Source organism: Panthera leo, chromosome B2, assembly GCF_018350215.1.
Source record: "Panthera leo isolate Ple1 chromosome B2, P.leo_Ple1_pat1.1, whole genome shotgun sequence".
NCBI classification, from domain to species: Eukaryota; Metazoa; Chordata; class Mammalia; order Carnivora; family Felidae; genus Panthera; species Panthera leo.
This window is the reverse complement of record NC_056683.1, coordinates 113,240,259-113,264,159: the sequence shown is the minus strand read 5'-3', so window position 1 is coordinate 113,264,159 and position 23,901 is coordinate 113,240,259. Positions and strand designations below refer to the sequence as shown.

The 23,901-nt window shown below is 36.1% G+C and overlaps 1 protein-coding gene across 1 annotated transcript; it reads right to left on the bottom strand.

The window, feature by feature from the left end:
- Positions 1-254: 254 nt before the first annotated feature.
- Positions 255-8,225, bottom strand: CENPW (centromere protein W). The gene is made up of 3 exons (XM_042937403.1): positions 7,941-8,225; positions 2,405-2,518; positions 255-403 (listed from the first exon to the last, which is right to left on the bottom strand). Exons 1-3 carry the CDS (start codon positions 8,064-8,066, stop codon positions 377-379), a joined length of 267 nt encoding a protein of 88 aa, XP_042793337.1. The 5' UTR covers positions 8,067-8,225; the 3' UTR covers positions 255-376.
- Between the last annotated feature and the right edge of the window lie 15,676 nt (positions 8,226-23,901).

Here is a 23,901-nt window from a genome sequence, read left to right as displayed (position 1 = left end):
ATGAAATTGATTCCATAGTTAATTGTAACAAAATCTAAATCCATATAAATTTAATTCTAAAATCACATCTCTTCAAACTACTTTATATAGTAAAATGTTATTTTTGTTATGTAAAACATTTGCAATACCAATAAAGTGGAAGTAAAATGAGGCCACTTAAAGTGAATGAAATGATTCCTCAAAAAAAAAAAAAAAAGTTATACAGCCCTAGGTGTTAGAGATATTCCATTATCAGTAAAAAATATACAAATACACACAGTCCACAACTAGCCAATATTTTAATATACAATTTAGCTGATATGTAAAAAGTGCTTTCAGGATCTGTTACCACCTAAAATAATACATCATATAATTTTCAAAAATGGTTCTTTGACTTCTAACCTCTGCTCTTCTTTAGAATTACCTGTGAGGGGGAAAAAATGAAGATTCATATTATACACAAGGCAAATAAAACAGAATTCCTCAACAAAATGTTAAATCATCCTGTGTATAATATGCAAGATTCTGAATTTGTAAAATACAATTTGGAAGGTGCTTAGGGAATTTTTTGCCGTATAATGGTCCTAGACTTCCCTAAAATAGTCTACTTCTCTCAAAAAATGTGAAACATGCAATTCTCAAAATTTGGTTTTATAGTCACTTCTGAATGTCAATTTCTTCAAACGTAAGCCAAAAGTACCCAGATTAATGGCTCCCAACTTGAGGTTTGTAGGCAATTTAGTAATCCAGGGAGTTAAAGAATGTTCCAAAAGTCGAAAATCCTATTATAAATCAAGCATTTAACAACTAGAAAGCAATACAAATCCACTGTAACACCAAATTTCTTACATTTGAGCTGGAATCATATCAATTTAGAGACCAAGACTAGTCATCTTATGCTAAAAAGCTCATTAGATAGACAATTTTCAAAACATATAGCCCATGAGAAAATAAAATTAGATCTCTAGCTGTAAAAGACAGGAAGCATTAGACCAAAATATATCCAAAATTTTTTTTAAAGAATTTACCTACTTATAGGTAAGTACACCTATAATTAATAAAAGCAAACTATAAATTTTAAATGTGCACATACACTCTTCAAGCCCTTAAGCTTTGCTCTTCACCTGTAGAAAAAGACTTATATTCACTTTAATAGTCTAGAAACTTATTGGAATATAAGATAATTGAAAGCCCATAAAAAAGTATCAGGGCATGTACATTTCTAAGCTTCCACAGAGGCCATCAAGTAGGTCTATATCCCAGGCCAGTAACTTCTCTGGTTCTACACGTTAGTACCACAAAAGAAAGTACAACATACTCAAATTTACAAAATGCTGAGTATATTATACACTCAAATCTTTAAAATACTAAGTTAAATAGAGTTCAACAAGTTTCTTCACTGCTGCATCTCATAAGCTTTTATAACTTTACATAACTACAGTTACATAAAGATGATAACACTGTGGGAAACTGGATAAAAGGTACATGGGAACTCTATTATTTTTGCATCTGTGAGTCTATAATAATTTCAAAATAAAAAAACATTAAACAAGTCTACCAAGAGGTAGACTGTCAAAAATAAGTCTTTCTCCCACATCATCCCCCAGTCAATCATGGTTGTCAATTTCTTGCGTAGTATTACAGAAACAACCTTTATATAAAATATTGTGACTATTCAAAGAGATATAGTACGTCATCTAAATTTATCTGACCCCCAAAGCATTTTATGATGGGGCATCTACTAACATCAAATGAAAATAGTGATCTTGGGATATATTTGGGAAAAAACTACCCTAGGCATCATACTCTTACATTGTATAGGAATGCCAGTAAGACACAATCCTCTCTGTTTATATTAGTGATTTGATTCATAAGTCATTTGAATGCCAAAGTTAGAAAAACAAATAATTAGGAAAATTTTAAGTGATCATGAAGTTCTCATAAATTTCGAGAACCTTGTCAACTATATACGGCCTACTATTAAATCATACAGATTAGCAGCCAAACATTTATCTTCCCCTAAGTAATGATAAAGCAGTGGACACGAATCTTTCCATCAGAAATCCACAATATAAACGTATAGAAAAAGAAAATCTAACTCCATAATTAAAACCCATTAACATAAAAAGCCAAACATCCCTCTGCGGTAGGCAGCTGCCTAGGCTGCCATGTACCTAGGCAAGTGTCACACCACTAGAAGAGCAGCTGACATAACCGGTTGGCATTCTGGGCCTGGTTCATGCCAACTCTGTTGTTAACTTGTTAACTATACCGGGATGCCAGCATAATCAAAAAAAAAAAAAAAAAAGCCAAGCATCAACTCAGTCAACAAAGCTGAATAAGGAATCCAAATCAGACAGAAGGGATACACTAGAGGATATTTTTTAAGTTAATTCTTGCTCAAGTAAAGCAAGTCAGATTTTACCTTTGCTGCAGCCTGTACATGCTCCTTTTTAATGACTCCACACTTATTCTCAAAAGCATTCATCCTGGACTCTTCTGCTAAACGCTGAACAAACAGTAAACAATTCAGGTGCACCTTGAAAGAGAAAATTCAAAAGGGCTTTTAAACTCAAACACTGATACCCTGAAATAATGGTTTTTAAAAATAAGATTCCAAAATTTAATGTTGTAATATTTACTAGTATAAGTTAATTCACTAACACAAAATTCAATTTAATATAAGTCCAACTTAAATTCAACACAAAAGAGACTTAGTCATTGCAATACATGAAACAAGGCTATATAAGGCTGACCAAAGGCCAGAGATGATACCATTTATTGTAAAGCATAATTACAAAGTTTATGTAGGACTCTATTAAATAGCAAATATTCTTCCTTCCAGTTCCAAATAAATTTGAATTGATAATGGAATTTCCCAAAAATTTAAAATCAAAAGGTATCAACAATTATATTTAAAGCTAATCATCTCTCATGCTATAATCCAAAGGCTTAAGATATTTTAATCAGATATTTAATTTGAAATATCTATTCAAAAACATGTTAGAGGCACCTGGGTGGCTCAATTGGTTAAGAGTACAACTCTTATTTCAGCTTAGTTCATGATCTCATGGTTCTTGAGTTCAAGCCCCACATCCAGCTCTGCACTGACAGCATGGAACCTGCTTGGGATTCTGTCTCCCTCTCTCTCTGCCCCTCCCCTGCTTGTTCTCTACCTCTCTCTCTCAAAAACAAGTAAACATTTTTTTAAAAGGTTAATAATTGAAATATTAAAAGTTTACTGAAAAGTATATATATAAAGGTCAAGTTACTTGTCATCCAACATATCAAAATAATCATATCTACTACTACTAATCTTTAAGGCTCTTTTTAAGACATTAAAATAGATAACATAAGCAAATAAATATTAATCATTTAGGTACAGCTAGATAATATCTTTAATATATTGGTCATTTATATAATATTATATGCTCTTTGCAGTAGAACAATACTCATCTAATATTTACTATCTTGTGTACTGCACACAACCACTCCTCCACAGTTCACTAAACATTAAATAACTAGATAATGTGGTGTTTTAAATTTAAATATTATACAGAAATCTTTAGTAGGTGGTTTTAGATGTTTAAGAATGTGTTAGTGATATTTGGAAAAAATAGAGGAGATTGGGAATTTAAATTTAATGAGATAAAGAACCTATGGAAAGAGATAGTCCTTTGGTACTTTTTTTTGATGTGCTGTCTTAATTCTCACAAGAACTCTAGGGTAAAGCACCCAATTCTGATTCTTTACGTAATGCCCTGTCATTCAGTTCTTTTTTAAACTTCTAATGATAGCCCATTTCCTTCTGCAGCAAAAACATTCCATAATACGGCACAATTTCCTGTTAATCTAGATTTCCTACTTCTAAAGATATAATAGCTTCCAGATATGCCCAGGATAAATTCCTTAATACTAACCCCATTTGACTAGGCTTTTCCAGTTTCATCTCTCACCATTCTCAGCTCACAGTTCTATAGTAAGTCTTTTGAACTTCTTTTGGTATTCAAATACAACCTTGCCTACCGGCATCCTTCTAGTTTGTAGACTTCTCTGAAAAGTCCAACTACCCCCAATATGTAAGGTTATGCACCCTGAACTTCTCACAACTGTACACACTACATACATTATGCAGCAATTTCTCACCTGTCTTCCTCAATGTACTATATAAGGGGAAGAATTATGTCTAATTTCCCCAACATTGTATCCTCAGTGATCTTTAGCCATTTATACACACACAAACACACACACACACACACACACACACACACACACACACACACAAGGTAGTCAACAATTAGATCCGTCCATCTCTCCACAAATTAGGCAAAAAAAATTTTTTAGTCAATCTGCAATGAACCACACTCTGTTTTGGAGAACTGATGGGTGTCATAGAGAAGGGGAATGGGGGGATTGGAAAATGGGTGAAGAAGTATAGGAGATACAGGCTTCCAGTTATGGAATGAATAAGTCACTGGAATAAGTCACTGGAATGAACAAGTCATGGGAATAAAAGGTACAGCTCAAGAAATATAGTCAATGTATTGTAACAGCGTTGTATGGTGACAGATGGTAGCCTCACCTGTGGTGAGCAGAACATACACACTTGTTGAATCACTATGTTGCGCATCAACTATACTTCACTTTTGAAAAAATGAAAAGGCAAAAAACAAAAATTCCCAAACTGCTTTGAGATTTAGTTCACCCTATTAACCTATGTGGAAAGACCTGCCTTATAAACATGAGCCACAGGTACTGAGACAAATTAATATTACTCTTTTTAATGTCACAGAATTTTTTTTAAAGCAACCTAATCCTCTATCATAAAACAGCTAACTGAGTGGTGCCACTCAAATGCACTAAGGTTTAAATTAAAATGGTCATAACAAAAACAAATTTTACGGTATCCCACAAGGCACTCAAACTTCAAAATGACCATTCTATCAAAAATTTACTTGGGAAAAAAAGTCAGTTTGCTTGAAAGATAAAGCGAAAGATAACTTACAAAGAAATATCCATTCCTTTACAGTGTCAATTGGCCAAAAGACTGGGCCAGCCTGATTTCCTCCTCCCTTCATCATAGCACTTTTCAATTTTACACAAACCATAAGCATCCAGATATTTGCACAGCATTACTAGTGAGAAATCTGAAAAACAACTAATCCATGAGAAAGCTGAACAATGTATTCAGATTAATAGATGTACTCACCAGTACTGGACATGGGGATATACAATCAAGTCATAAATTAAAACAACAAAAAGCCAGTGCAGAAGAACTATGAAATAACACAAAGACTTTATGAGTAAAATGTTATAAATAATAACCCACATTAATTACCATGCATTCCCAACACTAATTGTATACTCATAATACTCAAAGTACTATACCAAACAGTAGGAATACAAAAAGTTCCCAATTCAAAGTCCCCATCCAATGAGAGAACCAAACCTATACGAAATTAAAGACAAACATTTGACCATAGATGATACAGAAAGATAAAGTTGGTCCTAAGATTAAGGAGGACTCAGGGAGTGGCTGGCATTTGAACTAGATTTTGAAACTGGGAGTTTACCAAGTAGAGTGAGAACATCTTCAGGTAGAAGAAATACTATATACAAAAGACAACAATACTATATACAAAAGACAAACCTATATACAAAGTAGATTGGTTTTGGGGCTCCTGGCTGTGCTTGGTTGGTGGAGTGTGCAACTCTAGATCTTGGGGTTGTAAATTTGAGCTCCACGTTGAATGTAGAGATTATTTAAAAATAAATTCTTTAAAAAAAAGTGGATTAGTTTTCTTTTAAAGATAATGGGAGACAAAAAGGATATGTATGGTTCCTTATTCTCAAGAAGATGCATACCACACTGGGAGTCAAAACTGACATATGAAACTTAGAGAACAGTGCCAGAGTCTCAATAGCTAAACTGTAATCACTGCTATCAAAGTTCAGAAAAAACAGATCAAAACTGACCACCATAATTGTAGAAAAGTTTATGGATGACGGGGGACACTTGCTGGATAAGATTACAAAGTGTCAAAAGCAAGCAGAAAACCATAAGCAAAGAAACCAAGGTGATGGATGACACATACAAGACAGTGAAGGAGAACCAACACAAGCCAAAGACAAGCATACAACCTAGGAACAGATGCCAACAGAAGCCTCCTTTCCTCTACCACTGCAACTGCTTGACATTTCCCTTGTCTCCTACAGCACCTGGATCCCAATCCACAATAGAGCCCACCTGTCCATGGATCACTTTGAGGCAGGCAGCTCAGGGAGGAATATGGGAGGACTCTGACTACTTGAGAAATTTCTGCCAAATAATCTGCTCCAGTTTGTAATCTCATAGATATTCTGGAGCAGGTACATTTCCTCCCCCTCCAATTAGAAACCCAGCACCAATGAAAACTCAAGAATAAATTCCTAAAAATGTTCTGCAGATCATTTTATTTAATCCAGCTCATTATGCTATTTTGCCATTGGGGGAGAGGGGCATTCAAAATTGTTTACATGACTCTTGAAAAACACAGATTTTTTTTAATACAGTACTGTAAATGCATTTTCTCTTATGACTTTCTTAACATTTTCTTGTCTCTATCTTACTTTATTGTAAGCGTACAGTATGTAATACATATACAAAAAATGTGTTAATCAACTGTTTTATGTTACCAGTAAGGTTCTGGTCAACAAGAGACTATTAGTAGTTAAGTTCTTGCAGAGTCAAAGTTATGCATGGATTTTCAACTTTGGGGGGTGGGGGGGTGGAAGGGGTCATTCAAGGGTCAACTGTATTGTCTTTTCTTACAGGGTCTTGAAAGGGATAAAAAAGAAAGGCAGGAGATATCAGAAGGGCTACTTTTCCCAGAAGAAAAAAAAAGCTATTTTGGCTTCAGAAACCAAATAATGGAAAAGTGAAGACAATTCTATAGTACTCTAGCAAAAACAGAAACACTGCACTTGCAGGCAACAGATAGGAAGGCAGTTAGTGAATTCGGGAAGGCTACAGAGAAGAGTTGAAAACACCCAAGATAGCTTAAGAACAGATAGATGACGCATTCTGAAGACATTCTCCAAGCCATATATCCTGGCTACCCACAATTCTTTACCTTGACTTCCTGGAAATTAGGTGCCCACTTACAATGGCTCCTTTACTCAAAAAGCTCCTGACAAAAGGGAGGAAGTGCCTCTTTTGGTTTAAACCTAGGGAAAGAGTGTTTATTCTGCTAGAAAGCAATATGCTCCAGGCATACAACATAAAAACTCTCAATTTATTTCAAGATAGAAATATTACACAGTGGTTTTGGTTATGGTGGGCATTATGCTGCAGGATTATGAGTAAGATAAACAAGTTTTACTGGTTTGCCTTGAAAACTCAACTAACAGGTGCTCTATTTGTTGAAAGCACACTGCTTACAAGTAAACTTAGATCAGTGTTCTTTAATAAGTAAGCTAAAGTAGAGGAAACAGGGAAATATGTTTGGTTAACTAAGTAAAAATGGGGGTAAGGGAGAAAGACAAGGAAGGAGGTACACATTTAAAAGCCATGTCAGTAATACCCTTTACAAGAGATAAATATAACCCAGCCTGAATTCCAGATTTTTTTTTTAACTGTATCTTTCATACCTTTCTCAAGTACACTTAAGCGCAGTACCAGACTGTGCTCTGGAAAAGTGATATGTAAAAGCCAAAAGCAGAAATTAACGTTAGTTTTCTTAAGATGATGTGGCTAATAGCCTCCCGTAAAAAAGGTCCGGATATTTATATTTCAGCGGGCCCCGGGACAACTAAGCGTCATACGAACTGACCAGCCAAACCGGAGCAAACCTGCCCTAGTCATTGCTGGAAACGCCTTAAACGGAGGCCTGAAAGAGCTGGGGTGGCAAAATAAAACCTGGGGTTTATTTCCTTTACCTTTCCTTGCCCCACTCCCACCCAAAAAAGGGACAGAATCTCACCAGTAAGTCGCCACTTGTCTCTAGACGAAGGTGAGGCTTCTGTCGCTTGAAGACGCGCTTAAGAAAGCCCCGGGGAGCCTTCCGTTTTATCTTCTTTCTCTGGGAGACTGTGGTCGAGGGCGCCATTCTCTCCCTCAGGCACTAGCCGCCTTCGCTACCAAGATCCTCCTGGCACCGCACTGAAATTCACACCCGAACGGACAGCAGGAAGCACCCAGCCACTGGGACACTCCTTCAGGCCCGATACCCCAGCCCGAACGTTTGAATCCGCCGCCAAAGGAGTGCGCCCGGCGCTCGGTAGTGACGTAGGCTTGGCGCAAGCCCCGCCCCCGGAGGCGCCCGGGTAGAAAACACCCTCCTCGGTGGGGGCCTAGGGATGTCATTAAAGGGCCAGGCTTCCGTTCTTCGATTTTTGTGTAATATCAGCGCTTTAGAACTATTTCTCCTGTGTTTCACAGAAGTGTTGAGAAATTATGGAAAATGATTGTATGCCAAGGCAATTACACTTACTGAACCTAATACCAGCGGACTGAGAAGTAGATGAATAAATGTTTGTGATGTTTTATCAGGATTCCTGAAGAAACAATGCTTTCCTAACAAGACATGATTTTCTGATATTAATGCCTAACAATTTACACATTTACATAATTTCATTTGATCTTACTTGAGGTCTTTTATGATTCTAGCTTTTCTTTACAAATGCTGCTCCTTTTCATTTTAAGGCCCCTGCACTTAACCTTGCAATAAATTCAGGTGTAGTTTAAGTGCTACCTCATTGAAATCCTTGCTATTTCTCCCAAACAATTAACTTTTTTATCTTCTGTGCTACAGGACACTAGTCCCTAAACTCTATTGTGCATCAGTGAAGCACCACTCTCAGAGGTTCTGATTCAATAGATCTGGATGGGGCTTGAGAATTTGCATTTCTAACTAATCAGGCCATGTTGGCACTGCTAGTGTGAGGACCACACTGAGAACACTGTGATTTTCATTGTAATTACCTCTAATACTATACCTGTAGTAATTATTGTGATTTCCGTATCCACACAGTTGATCGTTCCACTATCTGGCCTCCCATTTCCAAGGCCTTCTCTCTGCCGATGATGCTATCTTTCACCCTATCATCCAGTCACACCTGCAGTCATACATTAGGCCATGTCATCACCAAATACTATACCTTTCCATATTCACAATTCAGTTGTCTCACTCTTCAACCTCATCTATCTTTTCAACTCATTCCTGCCAGTATCCCAACTCCAACAATTCTTAGACGACACTGGGATAGTAGTCCTCTTTCTTTCTATTCCTACCAGACCCCAAACACTACTCTTCTCCTTATCCTCCCTCCTACAGTCCATTGTGCATTATTACAATATTCCCTTACACTTTGCCTTAGCTCTGTAGCCATTCTTTTTCCCTTTATACTCACCTGACAAACCTCCATCCCTGTTTAAATTACAATCTCAATCTATTCTGTGCTTGCATCTGTGAATTGATATTGGCTTAATTAAAACACACAAGACAGGTCTGTGTTGGGTCTTAATTTAAATTCATGACCATTCAAGTGGGTTTTAAGTATTTCCGGGAGTCTTTTGCTCTTTCCGAAGTCTTTTCATTCACCCATTCTTTTCCTCAAACCTCCCTTCACTCCTATCCCATCCTCACCCTCAGTTGATAACATTGCTTCACTCACAAAACAGAACCATCCCATAGAGACTTTCCACATAATCCCACCACCATATCTATCCATCAATCTCCACTTTCTCCCACTGATGAACCATCTATGACCACTCCACTTGGGCCCTAGATCCCTGTCCTCTCCCTTTCTTAAGGACATTCTCTGGCAATTCTCCCTTCTTCTACTTCATGAATTTTCCTTCTTTGTTGATTTTTTTTTTCCATCTGTACACACACATTCTGTAATATCTCTAGCCTTTTAATATCCCTTTTTAGATCCTATTTTTAGCTACTGTCCTTTCACAGAAAAACTAGAAAGCATTGGCTACATTTGATGTCTCCAGTTCCCTTTCCTCCATTCTCTCTTGAAGCCACTGCAAGTCGAAGTTTTATACCCATCTCTGTACCAAATTTGTTTTGGTCAACATAATTAATAACATTTTAAAATTCAATGGTCAATTCTGAATCTTAAGTTTATTTGACAAACAAGGAGTATTTGTTGGGTTTTATGATTCTTTCTTCCAGGAAACATTTTCTTTAATTTGATGCTATTCTCTTTTGGTTTTCCTCCTACCTCATGGCCCTTCATTCTCCATTTCTGGTTTCTCCTTGTGTACTTTGTCTCAAAATACTGAAGCACAGGGCTCAGTCCTTAAATTTCTCTATCTACACTCTCCCTATGTGATCTTATCCAGTATTTTTACTTTAAATACCAAATTTACATCTCCAGCTAATTCTCTTTCCCAGACATGTATATCCAATTCTCCGCCAGACTGGAATTTTAGTCATCTTAATTTAACATACCCAAAATTAGCTCTTGATATGCCCCTATATTCCAAATATCCTCACACTAACTTACCTATCACAGCTGATGACACTTTCATTTTTCCAATTACTAAAGCCAAAATCTTGGAATCATCCTTAGCTCCTCTCTTTCTCTCACCCCACATTCAATCTTTCATCAAATTTCATCAGCTCTATTTGCAATATCTGATAACTTTTGGCCAAGTCACCATGATCTATCACTTGGATTATTGCAACACCCTCCTGACTGTGTCTCAGGCTGCTGTTTTCCTTAACAGAGGAGCCAGATTTAACTCAGATTATGTTACTCTTTTCAAACCCCTTCCATTTCCAGAAAAATAAAAGTTTCTACAATGACTTATGAGGTCTTACCTGCCTTTCAAGTACAAATACACAACTAACTCTGACTTTACTTACCACAATTAAGCAACTCAAGCTTCTGTAACTGTATTAGCATTCTTGATAGCCTTCAGGCACACCTGAAATCCATCAAATATACCAAACACTCCTCCATCAAGTATTTGCATTTACTATTCCCTCTGCCAAGGATACTTTTTCCTCATTTATCTGCAGAAGTGTCTCCATCACTTCCTTCAAGAGTCTGCTCTGACAAGTATCAGAGACACCTCCTATTTAAAATAGAAACTCCAGGGGTGCCTGGGTGTCTCAGTCGGTTGAGCATCCAACTCTTGATTTTGGCTCAGGGCATGATCCCAGGGTCTTGGGATCAGGCTTCACATTGGGTTCCAAGCTAAGCATACAGCCTACTTAAGATTGTCTCTCTTTCCCTCTGCCCCTCTCCCCTGTGTGTGCACACTCTCGCGCTTTCTCTCTCACATGCGTGTGTGTGCTCAAATAAAAAAAAAAAATAGAACCCCCCCACATGTAAACACATAAAAACCTAGACACACCCATACACATATGCACAGACACAAATCCAACAGTGTGCAAAAGCTGACTTATCCTCCCAGAACTTTGTTCAATGATATGATGTTGGTAGCCAAAAGTATTTACATCGTAGGAATTGGCAAATGCACAAATCAGGGTTTTGGGTGGTTTTTTTTTTTTTAGTTTTTGTTTTTCTGGAAAGGAAGTTGTTAAACATTTACCAACATAACACTGCACATATCCTTGCTGATCTAAATATACTAACACTGTCTGTGGTTTATTTTTGTCAGCAGCACTTTCCACTACCTAATATTTGCTTCTGTATATAGAAAAATGTTATAGTAGCTTTATTTATGATAGAAATAATTGGAGACAGTATTCATAAAGAGAGGAATGGAAATATCTATTATCATATGTATTAGTTTCCTAGCATTACTGTAACAAATTACCACAAATTTAATGCTTCAAACAATACAAACTTTCCATCTTTCAGTATTGCAGGCCAGAAGTCCTAAAATCAGTGTCAGAGTGCTTTCTTCTTTCAGGAGGCTCTAGGGGAGGGTCTGTTTCCTTGCCTTTTCTAACTTGTAGAGGCCATTTCTGTTCTGCCCAAGGCCCTTTCCTCCACCTTTAAAGCACATCACTCTACCTTCTGTTTTGATAAGCACATCTTTTTCAGACTCTGATCTGCCTGACTCCTTCTAAGAACCCTTGTTATCCCAATTGTTCTACCCAGATAATCCTGGATAATCTTCTCATCTCAAGATCCTTAACTATGATCACATCTGTAAAGTCTCTTTTGCCAAGTAAGGTAACATTTTCAGATTCTGGAGATTAGGACATAGATATCTTTAGGGGTGGCATTATTCTGCCTACTACATGATCTCTTCCTGGACTGGATTCTACAGTAGAACTGTTCAACAGAACTTTCTTCAGTGACGGATACGGTCTATATCTGCTCTGTCCAACACAATAGCAATATGTGGCTATTGGGCATTTGAAATATGGCTACTGTGATTAACAATATTAATTTTATTTAAATATAATTTACATTTATATTTACTAGCCACATGTCACTAGTAGCTACCATTTTGGACAGTGCAGTTAGAGCAAACTAACAAGTAATTTTCTGTGATACTTTGGTAGGTGAGTGGAAGCCAAGAAACAGGATTCAAAAAGGACTTTCAATTTATCTGCATTTTTCATACTTTCTACAACGAAAACACTTTTTTATTAAATTTTTACATATTTTAAGAATATTGAAGTAGAGTATAAGGGTAATAATTTATGTATTTATCCCTATAATGAAACATAGGGCTCAATTAATTAGATAGGTTTCAATTAATTAGAACTCTAGCCCATACAGCTAGAATCTTCCCCCAGAACTGAAAATGTCTTGAGTGATGACAGCCCTAAGTCCAAATTCAGGGAAAGTAAAAGGGAATCTAGATAGAAGGACCAAGATCTGGACAGGAGTAGCATTGACACCAGAAGGATAGATACATCACCTTCTTTATCCCAACCAGTCCTTCTAATGTAAACTTTGCCTACATTTGAAAACCACAGACCTCTTTGACACTGCTGTTTACTTTGCTGTTTACAATAATAAAATTTGTTCAAAGAAAATTGTTTAGAGATCCCCCGCCATGCTACTCTAAGGCATTGGTGTATATGAAAAACAATTAAAAATTTTAAGAATTTTTGCCTTTTTTTGATGATGACAACTGTTGATGTCTGCTAAGGTCATTTTTAAATAGGGATGCATTTTTTTTTTCAGAATCTACCCTAAGAAAATTATCCTAAATATAAAATCCATTTTATGCACAGAGACTTTAAAAATATTTTTTAAAACATGTTTGATGTATACATTTGGGCACATCCATCCAGCTGTGGCCATATTAGAAATGACATTTATGAAAGATTTAAGCCTAAAAGAAGGTGATTTTATTTTTTTTAAATGTTTATTTATTTTTGAGAGAGAGAGAGAGAGAGCGAGCCCAAGTGGGGGAGGGGCAGAGAGAGAGGGAGACAGAATCCAAAGCAGGCTCCGGGCTCTGAGCTGTCAGCACAGAGCCCAACGTGGGGCTTGAACTCACGAGCTGTGAGACCATGACCTGAGTCGAAGTCAGACACTTAACCGACCGAGCCACCCAGGTACCCCAAGAAGGTGATTTTAATGGCAAGTGGGAGAAAAATACCTGTATACCAAGTTAAAAATAATATGACTCCAAGAATATTGAAAACATGTAAATACACATACACACACTCACACACACACACACACACACACACACACACACACACACACACACACTACATTGGGAAGAAATATACCAAAAATGAACTTAGTTTTAGAAAATGGGAATATAGATAATATTTTTTATTATTTTAAATGTCCAGTTTTCTACAATAAGCTTACTTAAAAAAAGAAATGATGAGATATTTCATATTTTAGCTAATTGATTTTATATAGTTGAAAATGTTTACAGAATAAATTTCATTTAAATATTTCCCTAAGAAAACTATTTACATTAGAAAAACTTTTAAAAATAATTGATAATACTTTCTGATATTCAACAGAATCTTGGAAAATAATTTGATTTTGCTTTTCATATGTTGTACTAATGCACACATATGGAGTCTGTTACTACATAATGTATTCCTCTGAACTAACATTTTTGAATATTTTTTTAAGTTAATTTATTTTGAGAGAGAAGTTGTGAGCAGGGGAGGGGCAGAGAGAGAGAATCCCAAGCAGGCCCCACACTGTCTGCATGGAGCCTGATGCAGGACTCAAACTCATGAACCGTGAGATCATGACCTGAGCTTTGAAATAGGACACCATATTCCAAAACAAATGGACTTTGCTATGAAATATTAAGTGGAAATAAAAATCAAAACTTGGGGCAAAAACTACATTGCTAACAATAATTTTTCTATGGCCCCTGTTTTTACACTAAGAACAACTGCCACTAGCACATGATTTGGAATAGAACAGGGCAAAAGAGAAATACTTAAATTTAAAAATTTTACTCAGCTGGTAACATCAAATCATCAGGATTTATTTTCCTCTTAATTTAGTGACTTCAGGAAGTTTTCAAATTGACACTGCTGTCCACAGATAAATTATTAAGGATTCTGTGAGAAAATGATATGACATCAATTGGCTAATTGTCAAGAAAAGGAGAGTAAACTAAGTACTTCTTTCCAGGTAAAATTTTTTTGTCTTCTATCCCTAAAACAGCCACATTTTTCTGGTGGGAAAAAAAAAAAAAAGAATTTTTAAGCAAATGTGAAAAATCCCAACATAATTTATTATTTAGCAATTTTTATTAGAAAGTAAGCGGGAAGGGTGCCTGTGCCTGGGTGGCTCAGTTGGTTAAGCATTCAACTCTTGATTTGAACTCAGGTCTTGATCTCAGGATCTGTGAGTTCAAGCCCCACATTGGGTTCTGCCCTGACAGCGCTGGGCCTCATTGGGATTCTTTCTCTCCCCGCTCTCTCTGCCCCTGCCCTGTTCACGTTCTCTCTCTCTTTCCCAAAATAAGCAAACTTAAAGAAAGAAAGAAGGAAAGAAAGAAAGAAAGAAAGAAAGAAAGAAAGAAAGAAAGAAAGAAAGAAAAAAAGAAGGAAAGAAAGAAAGGAAGAAAGGAAGAAAGGAAGGAAGGAAGGAGAAAGAAAGAAAGAAAGAAAGAAAGAAAGAAAGAAAGAAAGGAAGGAAGGAAGGAAGGAAGGAAGGAGGGAAAGCTAGGATGAAGTGAAAGAAATAATACACCTCCCTTCTTCCACTTCAGGCTTCTCTGTTGGGATCAGGCATAGGACTGGGAGAAAGAAGCTTAATATTGGGTAAAAGTTTAAAATTTTTATTATTTCTCTGGACTGAATTGTAATGATGGGTAATTATGAGACTAGACTAGATTTTTTTATCATCAAAATAGAGGGTTTTTGAGTTTATTACCGAAGAGAGGCAGTAAAATCCTGAGATTTCCATTTAAGAATAAAGGAACAGGTTTGGAGGGAAACAGGAGGAAGAATAAAGTTAGTTTCTGCTTACACTCCATCAAGTCTTTCTTGTTCAATAATCTTAAGTCATTTACCCCCCAAAAATTATCAAAATAACTATAATTTGTGCTTACCATGTACTCAGAACTGCTCTCAATACCAAACACACGTGTGCTCATTTAATCTTCTCTAGAATTCTAGAGGTAATTACTATTGTTATCCTCACTTACAGAGAAGGAAAGAGAGACCCAGAAGTAACTTTCTAAAATTTACACATTTAGTGGAGATGAGATGTGATTTATCACAGCAAAAACCTGGGAACAACATAAAATGTCCAGTTAATTAAACGTAGTCTGTCCATGGGCAGCCATGCACTCACTTAAAGCAATGATTTTAACCACCAGGTAGAAATATGTAAAACTATAGCTTAATATGGTCAAGGAAAACCTTTAAAATATTCTATTACTGATGGTTTAGTTTATACATATTTTGTTAAAAATAAAGTTTACAAAAAATGGCTAGAACAAAAATCACAGAGTGTGAATGAAGGGTATTAATTTTGAGGGTGATTTTTTCCCTCTGTAATTCCTATTTATTTTAAGTGGTAACATTGCATCTCTATTGAAAGAATAAATTAATAAAATGGAAAAAGTAATCCACTTGAAACTTTTTATCAAAACTAGTCAAGTAGTTTATGTTTTAAAATTTGACTTAAGCTAGGTTTTTAGTATTATGAGACTAGAAATGACAATAACAAAATTGTCTTACTCAATATTGAAAATTAATTTTTAATATGGCCATATACTTAAAGTTGATCTTCTGTGAGCACATCTGTATTTGAGCAAGAACAAAAGAGGAAGCAGAAGTGTGGTACATACCCCCTTTCCTTAAGGCTAGTATGCAAAAGCTACACATACCACATCACATCTATTCCTTTGAAGAGAACTCTGATACGTGATGATACCAAAATGTACACTGAGGTAGAAAATGCTACCTGTATTTGGGCTACAATGTGCCCAGCTAAAAATCAAGGAATGTATAATAACTGGCAACCTTTGACACAGAAGGTCTTAGTGAGAGCCAATATAATTTGAAATTAGAAGGGGGTTTGAAGTCAAATAAACTAGAATCTGAGTACAGGTCTATCTTAGCTTTGAGACCTTAAACAAGTGGCTTATTCTCTCTAACCATGATTTATACTATCTGAAAAGGGGGAAATACCTAATATTATGACTAGAGTATACATTTGTCCATATAATATATAACTGTATAGTATAGTTTTGGCTGCCTTCCTATTTTGGCAGGAAATAATTGTTGTGAGTCTTATAAAGCTGTCATCACACTATGTGACACATGTTTGTTTCCATCAAGCACTCCTATTATAATTTGTTATTATGTTCTACAAGTTATCTTCTGACCAAAAATTAATCATTCAATTCTACGATTAGTTCAATTATCATACACCAAACATAAAGATGTAGTTTTTGTGTTTTTTTGTTTTTAAGTAGAGTCTGCACCCAATGAGACACTTGAACTCATGACCCTGAGATTAAGAGTCACATGCTCTACTGACTGAGCCAGATAGGAGCCCCCATAAAGATGTATTTAAAAAAAAAATTTTTTTTTGCATTTGACTACAAGCAGGTAATGAAAACAGTATCCTTGTAATATCCTCCAAAACCCAAGCTTCTATTCTTTCTACCCATCTACCTCTGTACATAAATTTCTAATGCAAAATTAGGGAACATGTAAAGAAACTAAAAAGCAGCAGCAAGCACAAGAGAAGTAATAGATATCTGAAGTAGATCCTCAAAAACACCAAATAAAAAAATAATGGACAATAGAATATAAAATAAATACGTTTAATTTTTTTCAATTAGAAACTAAGTCATTACAAAAATTAAGCCAGCCATATTTTTCAAAAATAATATGGACGATTAATAAATTTAAAGAGTATTATTTCAAATTAAATGATTCATTATACAAGGGATTAGAAACAGTAAAATAGGAAAGTAGCGACTTGTAAATTGAGGAAATTACAAAGTGATGGAAAATATGAAAGATAATTTTTTAAATAAGGAGGAAAAAAAATAGGAGTTCAGGAGGAAAGCATAGACAGAATGGAAGAAAAGAAATATTCAACAAATAATGGCTAGTATTTTCCAGAACTGAATTTTTTTTACTTTCAAGCAACATTATGCATCTCAAGCAGGATAAACAAAATAAAATCCATGCCTCGAAACAAGTTAGAAAAATTCCTGGATACCACTGACAAAGGAAATATGTTAAATGCATCTAGAGATTCACCACAGCCTTCAAAAGATGAAAAACAAACTGAGGATATAAGTAACTATAGTTTGTTAGAGAAGTCAAAAGATAATGGAATAACAACTTCAATCTACTTAAGCTAATTAGACTTAACATAGAATTTTATACCTAAACTATCATTCCAAAATGAGGGCAATATAAAAGACATTTTCAAACAAAAAAATGATCATTACCCTCAATAGGTTTTACAGAGACAATGTCTAAAGTATGCCTTTCAGGAAAAAAAGAAATTCAAAACAGAAAAAAGAAATTGGGTGATTACACAAGTGAGTAAATCTAAGCAAACACTGATTCTGTAAGATAATAATAATATTCAATTTGGGAGAATTTGAGGGAAGTTAAATCCTCAACAATGGTGACACCTGAGGTAGGAGGAAGAATGATCAGAATGAAAATAGTGTGATGTTCTTCTATTTGGGGGAAGGAAAGTAAAAATAATGGTAACTATATTAAGTATGTATATAAAATATTAAAGGATTAAAAAAGGAATAGAAGATATAACTTCCACCAAAAAAAAAAAAAAAAAAAGCAGAGAATCTGGGAGGCAGGAGTCAATATGTGGAACAGCATGGAAGCTTTTTGTGTGGCTCACATCCATGAAATACAGCCAGACCAACACTAAACCATCCTACACACCTAGAAAACTGATTGGAGGATTAACACAACAATCTGCACAACCTGAACCACAGAATTCAGCAGGTATGTGGCGCGGAGAGCTGAACTTGGGGAGCAAGAAAACCTGAAAGGTAGGGAACTGCTTTTGTGGGCAGAGAGAGGACAGAGACTGGGGTGGGGGGGGAACATACGGGAAAAGCACCCCTTCCCAAAAGCAGCTGGAGAGAAAGTGGAAAATTGGAAACAGCCACAGGGACTGAACTAAAAAGGGAGAAAGGAGAAAGGAGAGGGTTTAAATTCCATTAAGACTGTAAACAAGGGGAGCACAAAGGCTGCAACTCCGCAGCTCGATACCTGGCGGTGCTCTGGTGGGAAGAGCAAATCCCCAGGAACAGAGTGGGGTCAGGGAGGTTCTCAGGCCACACGGGGAAAAGCAGTTCCATTGCTGGAAGGTCATTTGGTAGAGACTGTTGAAGCCACCTGGTCCCAGCAGACCCCGGAAGGCAGCCACATTCACTGGTTCTGGGGCAAGGTCATTAAGGGTGAAGCCTGGTGCCAGATGTGTGTTGTGATTTTCCATAATCCCTGAAATGCTGCAGCTACAGTCTCGTGAACATTTTCTGGGACAGGCTGGCACCTGGCTGCAGTCTTGGGGCACCGGGAACAACAGGGTCCAGTGGGCATTCTTGGGTGCAGCCAATATTCAGCCTTGCTCATTCAGCCATTGCTCAGTGAGACCCTCCCACAGAGGGGTGGCACAGGTCACAGCCGCAGTCCATCAGAAATTAGGGGCCGGGAAAAACAGCCGCATCTGAGACAAAACTTGTGAGAGAGGTACTGCCTAGGGCCTGGTCACGGAGACTGAAAAAGCAGGGAGTAGACAAGAGCTGAAGACAGAGGACGGGTGCGCGATTGCTGATCCGGGAGAACAGACTGGGTAGCTGGGTGGCACCATTTTCACAGCTCCCGCGCATGCGCATACACACCTACAAGTTCCGAAACAATCCACCCCAGAGGGCTAGCAGTGCCGTCTAGTGGAGAGAGAGCTGTTACACCAAGCCCCGCCCAACTGGGCCAACTTCGCTTTTCAAGAACACAAGTTTCACTGTGGGCTTAATTTATGGACTATAAAGAGATACATAGACTGACTTCTAGGGGAAAACAAAGCAATTTCAGTCCTACTTCAATCTGTTAGCAGGTTCATCTATTCAGTTTTCTTTCTTTTTTTTTCTTTTCTTTTTTCTTTTTTTTTTCTTTCACAATTCTTTTCTTTTTCTTGAACACAAAAAGAAAAATTCATTTTTATTTTTGACTTTTATTAAACATATCTTTCTTTAATTTTTATTACTATATTTTTTACTTTTCTGTAATTTTTTTTCAAATTCTACTTTACTTCCATCATTTTATTTCAGTCTACTTCAGTGTATTCACCTTTTCAAATTTTCAATTTCCTTTTTTTATTTTCTTTTTCTTTTTCTTCTGTTTTACATTTTTCTTTTTCTTGAATGCAGAAAGAAAAATTTCATTTTTACTTTAAATTTCTATTAAAATTTTTCTTATTTATTTTCATTACTATATTTTTTGCTTTTATGTAAATTTTTTCAAATTCTATTTTACTTCCAACATTTTATTTTAGTCTACTTTAGTCTTCAGTGTATTCACCTTTCAAATTTTCAAACGATTTCTTTTTCTTTTTTTTCTTTTATTATCTTTTTTCTCGTCTTCATTTGTTTTCTTTTTTCTTAAATACAGAAAACGAAAAAAAATCATATTTATTTTTAATTTTTATTAAAAATATGGTTCTTTAAATTTTTTCTACTATATTCTTTATTTTGTGTATATTTTTTCAAATTCTATTTTACCCCCACCATCTCATTTTAGTCTACTTCAGTGTATTCATTTTTTCAAATTCTCAAACGATTTCTTTTTTTTTCTCCCCCCCCACCTTTTTTTTTCTAATCTGTCAAACCAGTTTCAACACCAAGACCAAAACACACCTAGGATCTAGCATCATTTATTCGATTTGTGTGTGTGTGTGTGTGTGTGTGTGCATGTGTGTGTGTGTGTTTAATTTTTAATTTTAATATTTCTTAATTTCAATTTTTTTATTTCAATTTTTCTACCTCATTAATTCCTTTTCTCCCTTCAAAATGACAAAACGAAGGAATTCACCCCAAAAGAAAGAGCACAAAGAAATGAAGCCAGGGATTTAACCAACACAGATACAAGCAAGATGTTGGAAGCGGAATTTAGAATCACGATAATAAGAATACTAGCTGGAGTCAAAAATAGATTAGAATCCCTTTCTGCAGGGATAGAAGAAGTAAAAAATAGCCAGAATGAAATTAAAAATGCTATAACTGAGCTGCAATCACAGATGGATGCAGCAGCAGCAAGGATAGATGAGGCAGAACAGAGAATCAGTGATATAGAGGACAAACTTAAAGAGAATAACGAAGCAGGAAAAAGAGGGAGATTAAGGCAAAAGAGCATGATTTCAGAATTAGAGAAATCAGTGACTCATTAAAAAGGAACAACATCAGAATCATAGGGGTCCCGGAAGAGGAAGAGAGAGAAATAGGGGTAGAAGGGTTATGTGAGCAAATCATAGCAGAAAACTTTCCTAACCTGAGGAAAGACAAAGACATCAAAACCCAGGAAGCACAGAGGACTCTCATTAGATTCAACAAAAACCGCCCATCAACAAGGCATATCATAGTCAAATTCACCAAATATTCAGGCAAGGAGAGAATCATGAAAGCAACAAGGGAAAAAAAGTCCCCAACCTACAAGGGAAGACAGATCAGGTTTGCAGCAGACCTATCCACAGAAACTTGGCAGGCCAGATAGGAGTGGTGGGATATATTCAATGTGCTGAATCAGAATAATATGCAGCCAAGAATTCTTTATCCAGCAAGGCTGTCATTCAAAATAGGAGGAGAGATAAAAACTTTCCCAGACAAACAAAAATGAAAGGAGTTTGTGACCACTAAACCACCCTGCAAGAAATTTTAAGGGGGACTTTCTGAGGGGAGAAAAGATGAAAAAACATATATATACATAAATACCAAAAGCAACAGAAGATTAGAAAGGACCAGAGAACACCACCAGAAACTCCCAACTCTGTAAGCATCATAATGGCAATAAATTCATATCTTTCAGTACTCACTCTAAATGTCAATGGACTCAATGCTCCAATCAAAAGACATAGGGTAACAGAATGGATAAGAAAACAAGATCCATCTATATGCTGTTTACAAGAGACCCACTTGGAACCTAAAGACATCTTCAGATTGAAAGTAAGGGGATGGAGAACCATCTATCAGGCTAATGTCGACCAAAGAAAGCCGGAGTAGCCATACTTATATCAGACAATCTAGACTTTAAAATAAAGACTATATCAAGAGATGCAGAAGGGCATTATATCATAATCAAGGTGTCTATCCACCAAGAAGACCTAACAATTGTAAACATTTATGCACCAAAGGTGAGAGCACCCAAATATAAAATCAATTAATCACAAACATAAAGAAACTCAACGATAGTAATACCATAATAGTAGGAAACTTCAACACCCCACTCACAACAATGGACACATCATCTAACCAAAAACTCAACAAGGAAACAATGGCTTTGAATGACACACTGGACCAGATGGGCTTAACAGATATATTCAGAACATTTCATCCTAAAGCAGCAGAATATACATTCTTCGCCAGTGCACATGGAACGTTCTCCAGAATAGACCACATACTGGGACACAAATCAGCCCTAAGTAAGTACAAAAAGATCGAGATCATACCATGCATATTTTCAGACCACAACGCTATGAAACTTGAAATCAACCACAAGAAAAAATTTGGAAAGGTAATAAATAATTGGAGACAGAAGAACATCCTACTAAAGAATGAATGGGCCAACCAAGCAGTTAAACAGGAAATTAAAAAGTATATGGAAGTCAATGAAAATGATAACACCACAACCCAAAACCTCTGGGATGCAGCAAAGGTGGTCATAAAAGGAAAGTATATAGCAATCCAGGCCTTCCTAAAGAAGGAAGAAAGATCTCAGATACACAACCTAACCTTACACCTTAAGGGGATGGAAAAAGAACAGCAAATAAAACCCAAAACCAGCAGAACACCGGAAATAATAAAGATTGGAGCAGAAATCAATGCTATCGAAACCAAAAAAAAACAGTAGAACAGATCAATGAAACCAGAAGCTGGTTCTTTGAAAGAATTAACAATATTGATAAACCACTAGCCAGTTTGATCAAGAAGAAAAAGGAAAGGACCCAAATAAATAAAATCAAGAATGAAAGAGGAGAGATCACAACAAACACAACAGAACTAAAAACAATGATAAGAGAATATTATGAACAATTATATGCCAATAAAATGGGCAATCTGGAAGAAATGGACAAATTCCTAGAAACATATACACTACCAAAACTGAAACAGGAAGAAAGAGAAAATTTGAACAGACCCATAACCAGTAAGGAAATTGAATTAGTAATCAAAAATCTGCCAAAAACCAAAAGTCCATGGCCACATGGCTTTCCAGGGGAATTCTACCAAACATTTAAGGAATAGTTAACACCCATTCTCTTGAAGCTGTTCCAAAAAATAGAAATGGAAGGAAAACTTCCAAACTCAATGAAGCCAGCATTACCTTGATTCCAAAACCAGACAGAGACCCCACTAAAAAGGAGAACTGTAGACTAATTTTCCTGATGAACATGGATGCAAAAATCCTCAATAAGATATTAGCCAACTGAATCCAACAATACATTAAAAAAAATTATTCACTACGACCAGGCAGGATTTATACCTGGGATGCAGGGCTGGTTCAATATCTGCAAAAACAATTAATGTGATTCATCACATCAATAAAAGAAAGGACAAGAACCATATGATCCTCTCAATAGATGCAGAGAAAGCATTTGACAAAATACAGCATCCTTTCTTGATAAAAACCCTCAAGAAAGTAGGGATAGAAGGAGCATACCTCTATCACAAAAGATCATAAAAGCTATATATGAATGACCCAAAGCTAATATCATCTTCAATGGGGTAAAACTGAGAGCTTTCCCCGTAAGGTCAGGAACAAGACAGGGATGTCCACTCTTGCCACTGTTATTCAACATAGTATTGGAAGTCTTAGCCTCTGAAATCAGACAACCAAAGAAATAAAAGGCATCCAAATCGGCCAGGAGGAAGTCACACTTTCACTCTTCACAGATGACAGGATACTCTATATGGAAAACCCAAAAGATTCCACCAAAAAACTGCTAGAACTGATTCATGAATTCAGCAAAGTTAAAGGATATAAAATCAATGCACAGAAATCGGTTGCATTCCTATACACCAACAATGATGTGACAGAAAGAGAAATCAAGGAATTGACCCCATTTACAGTTGCACAAAAACCATAAAATACCTAGAAATAAATCTAACCAAAGAGGTGAAAAATCTATACACTGAAAACTTATAGAAAGCTTATGAAAAAAATTGAAGAAGACACCAAAAAAATGGAAAAAGATTCCATGCTCCTGGATAGGAAGAAATATTGTTAAAATGTCAATACTACCAAAAGCAATCTACATATTCAATGCAATCCCTATCAAAGTAACACCAGCATTCCT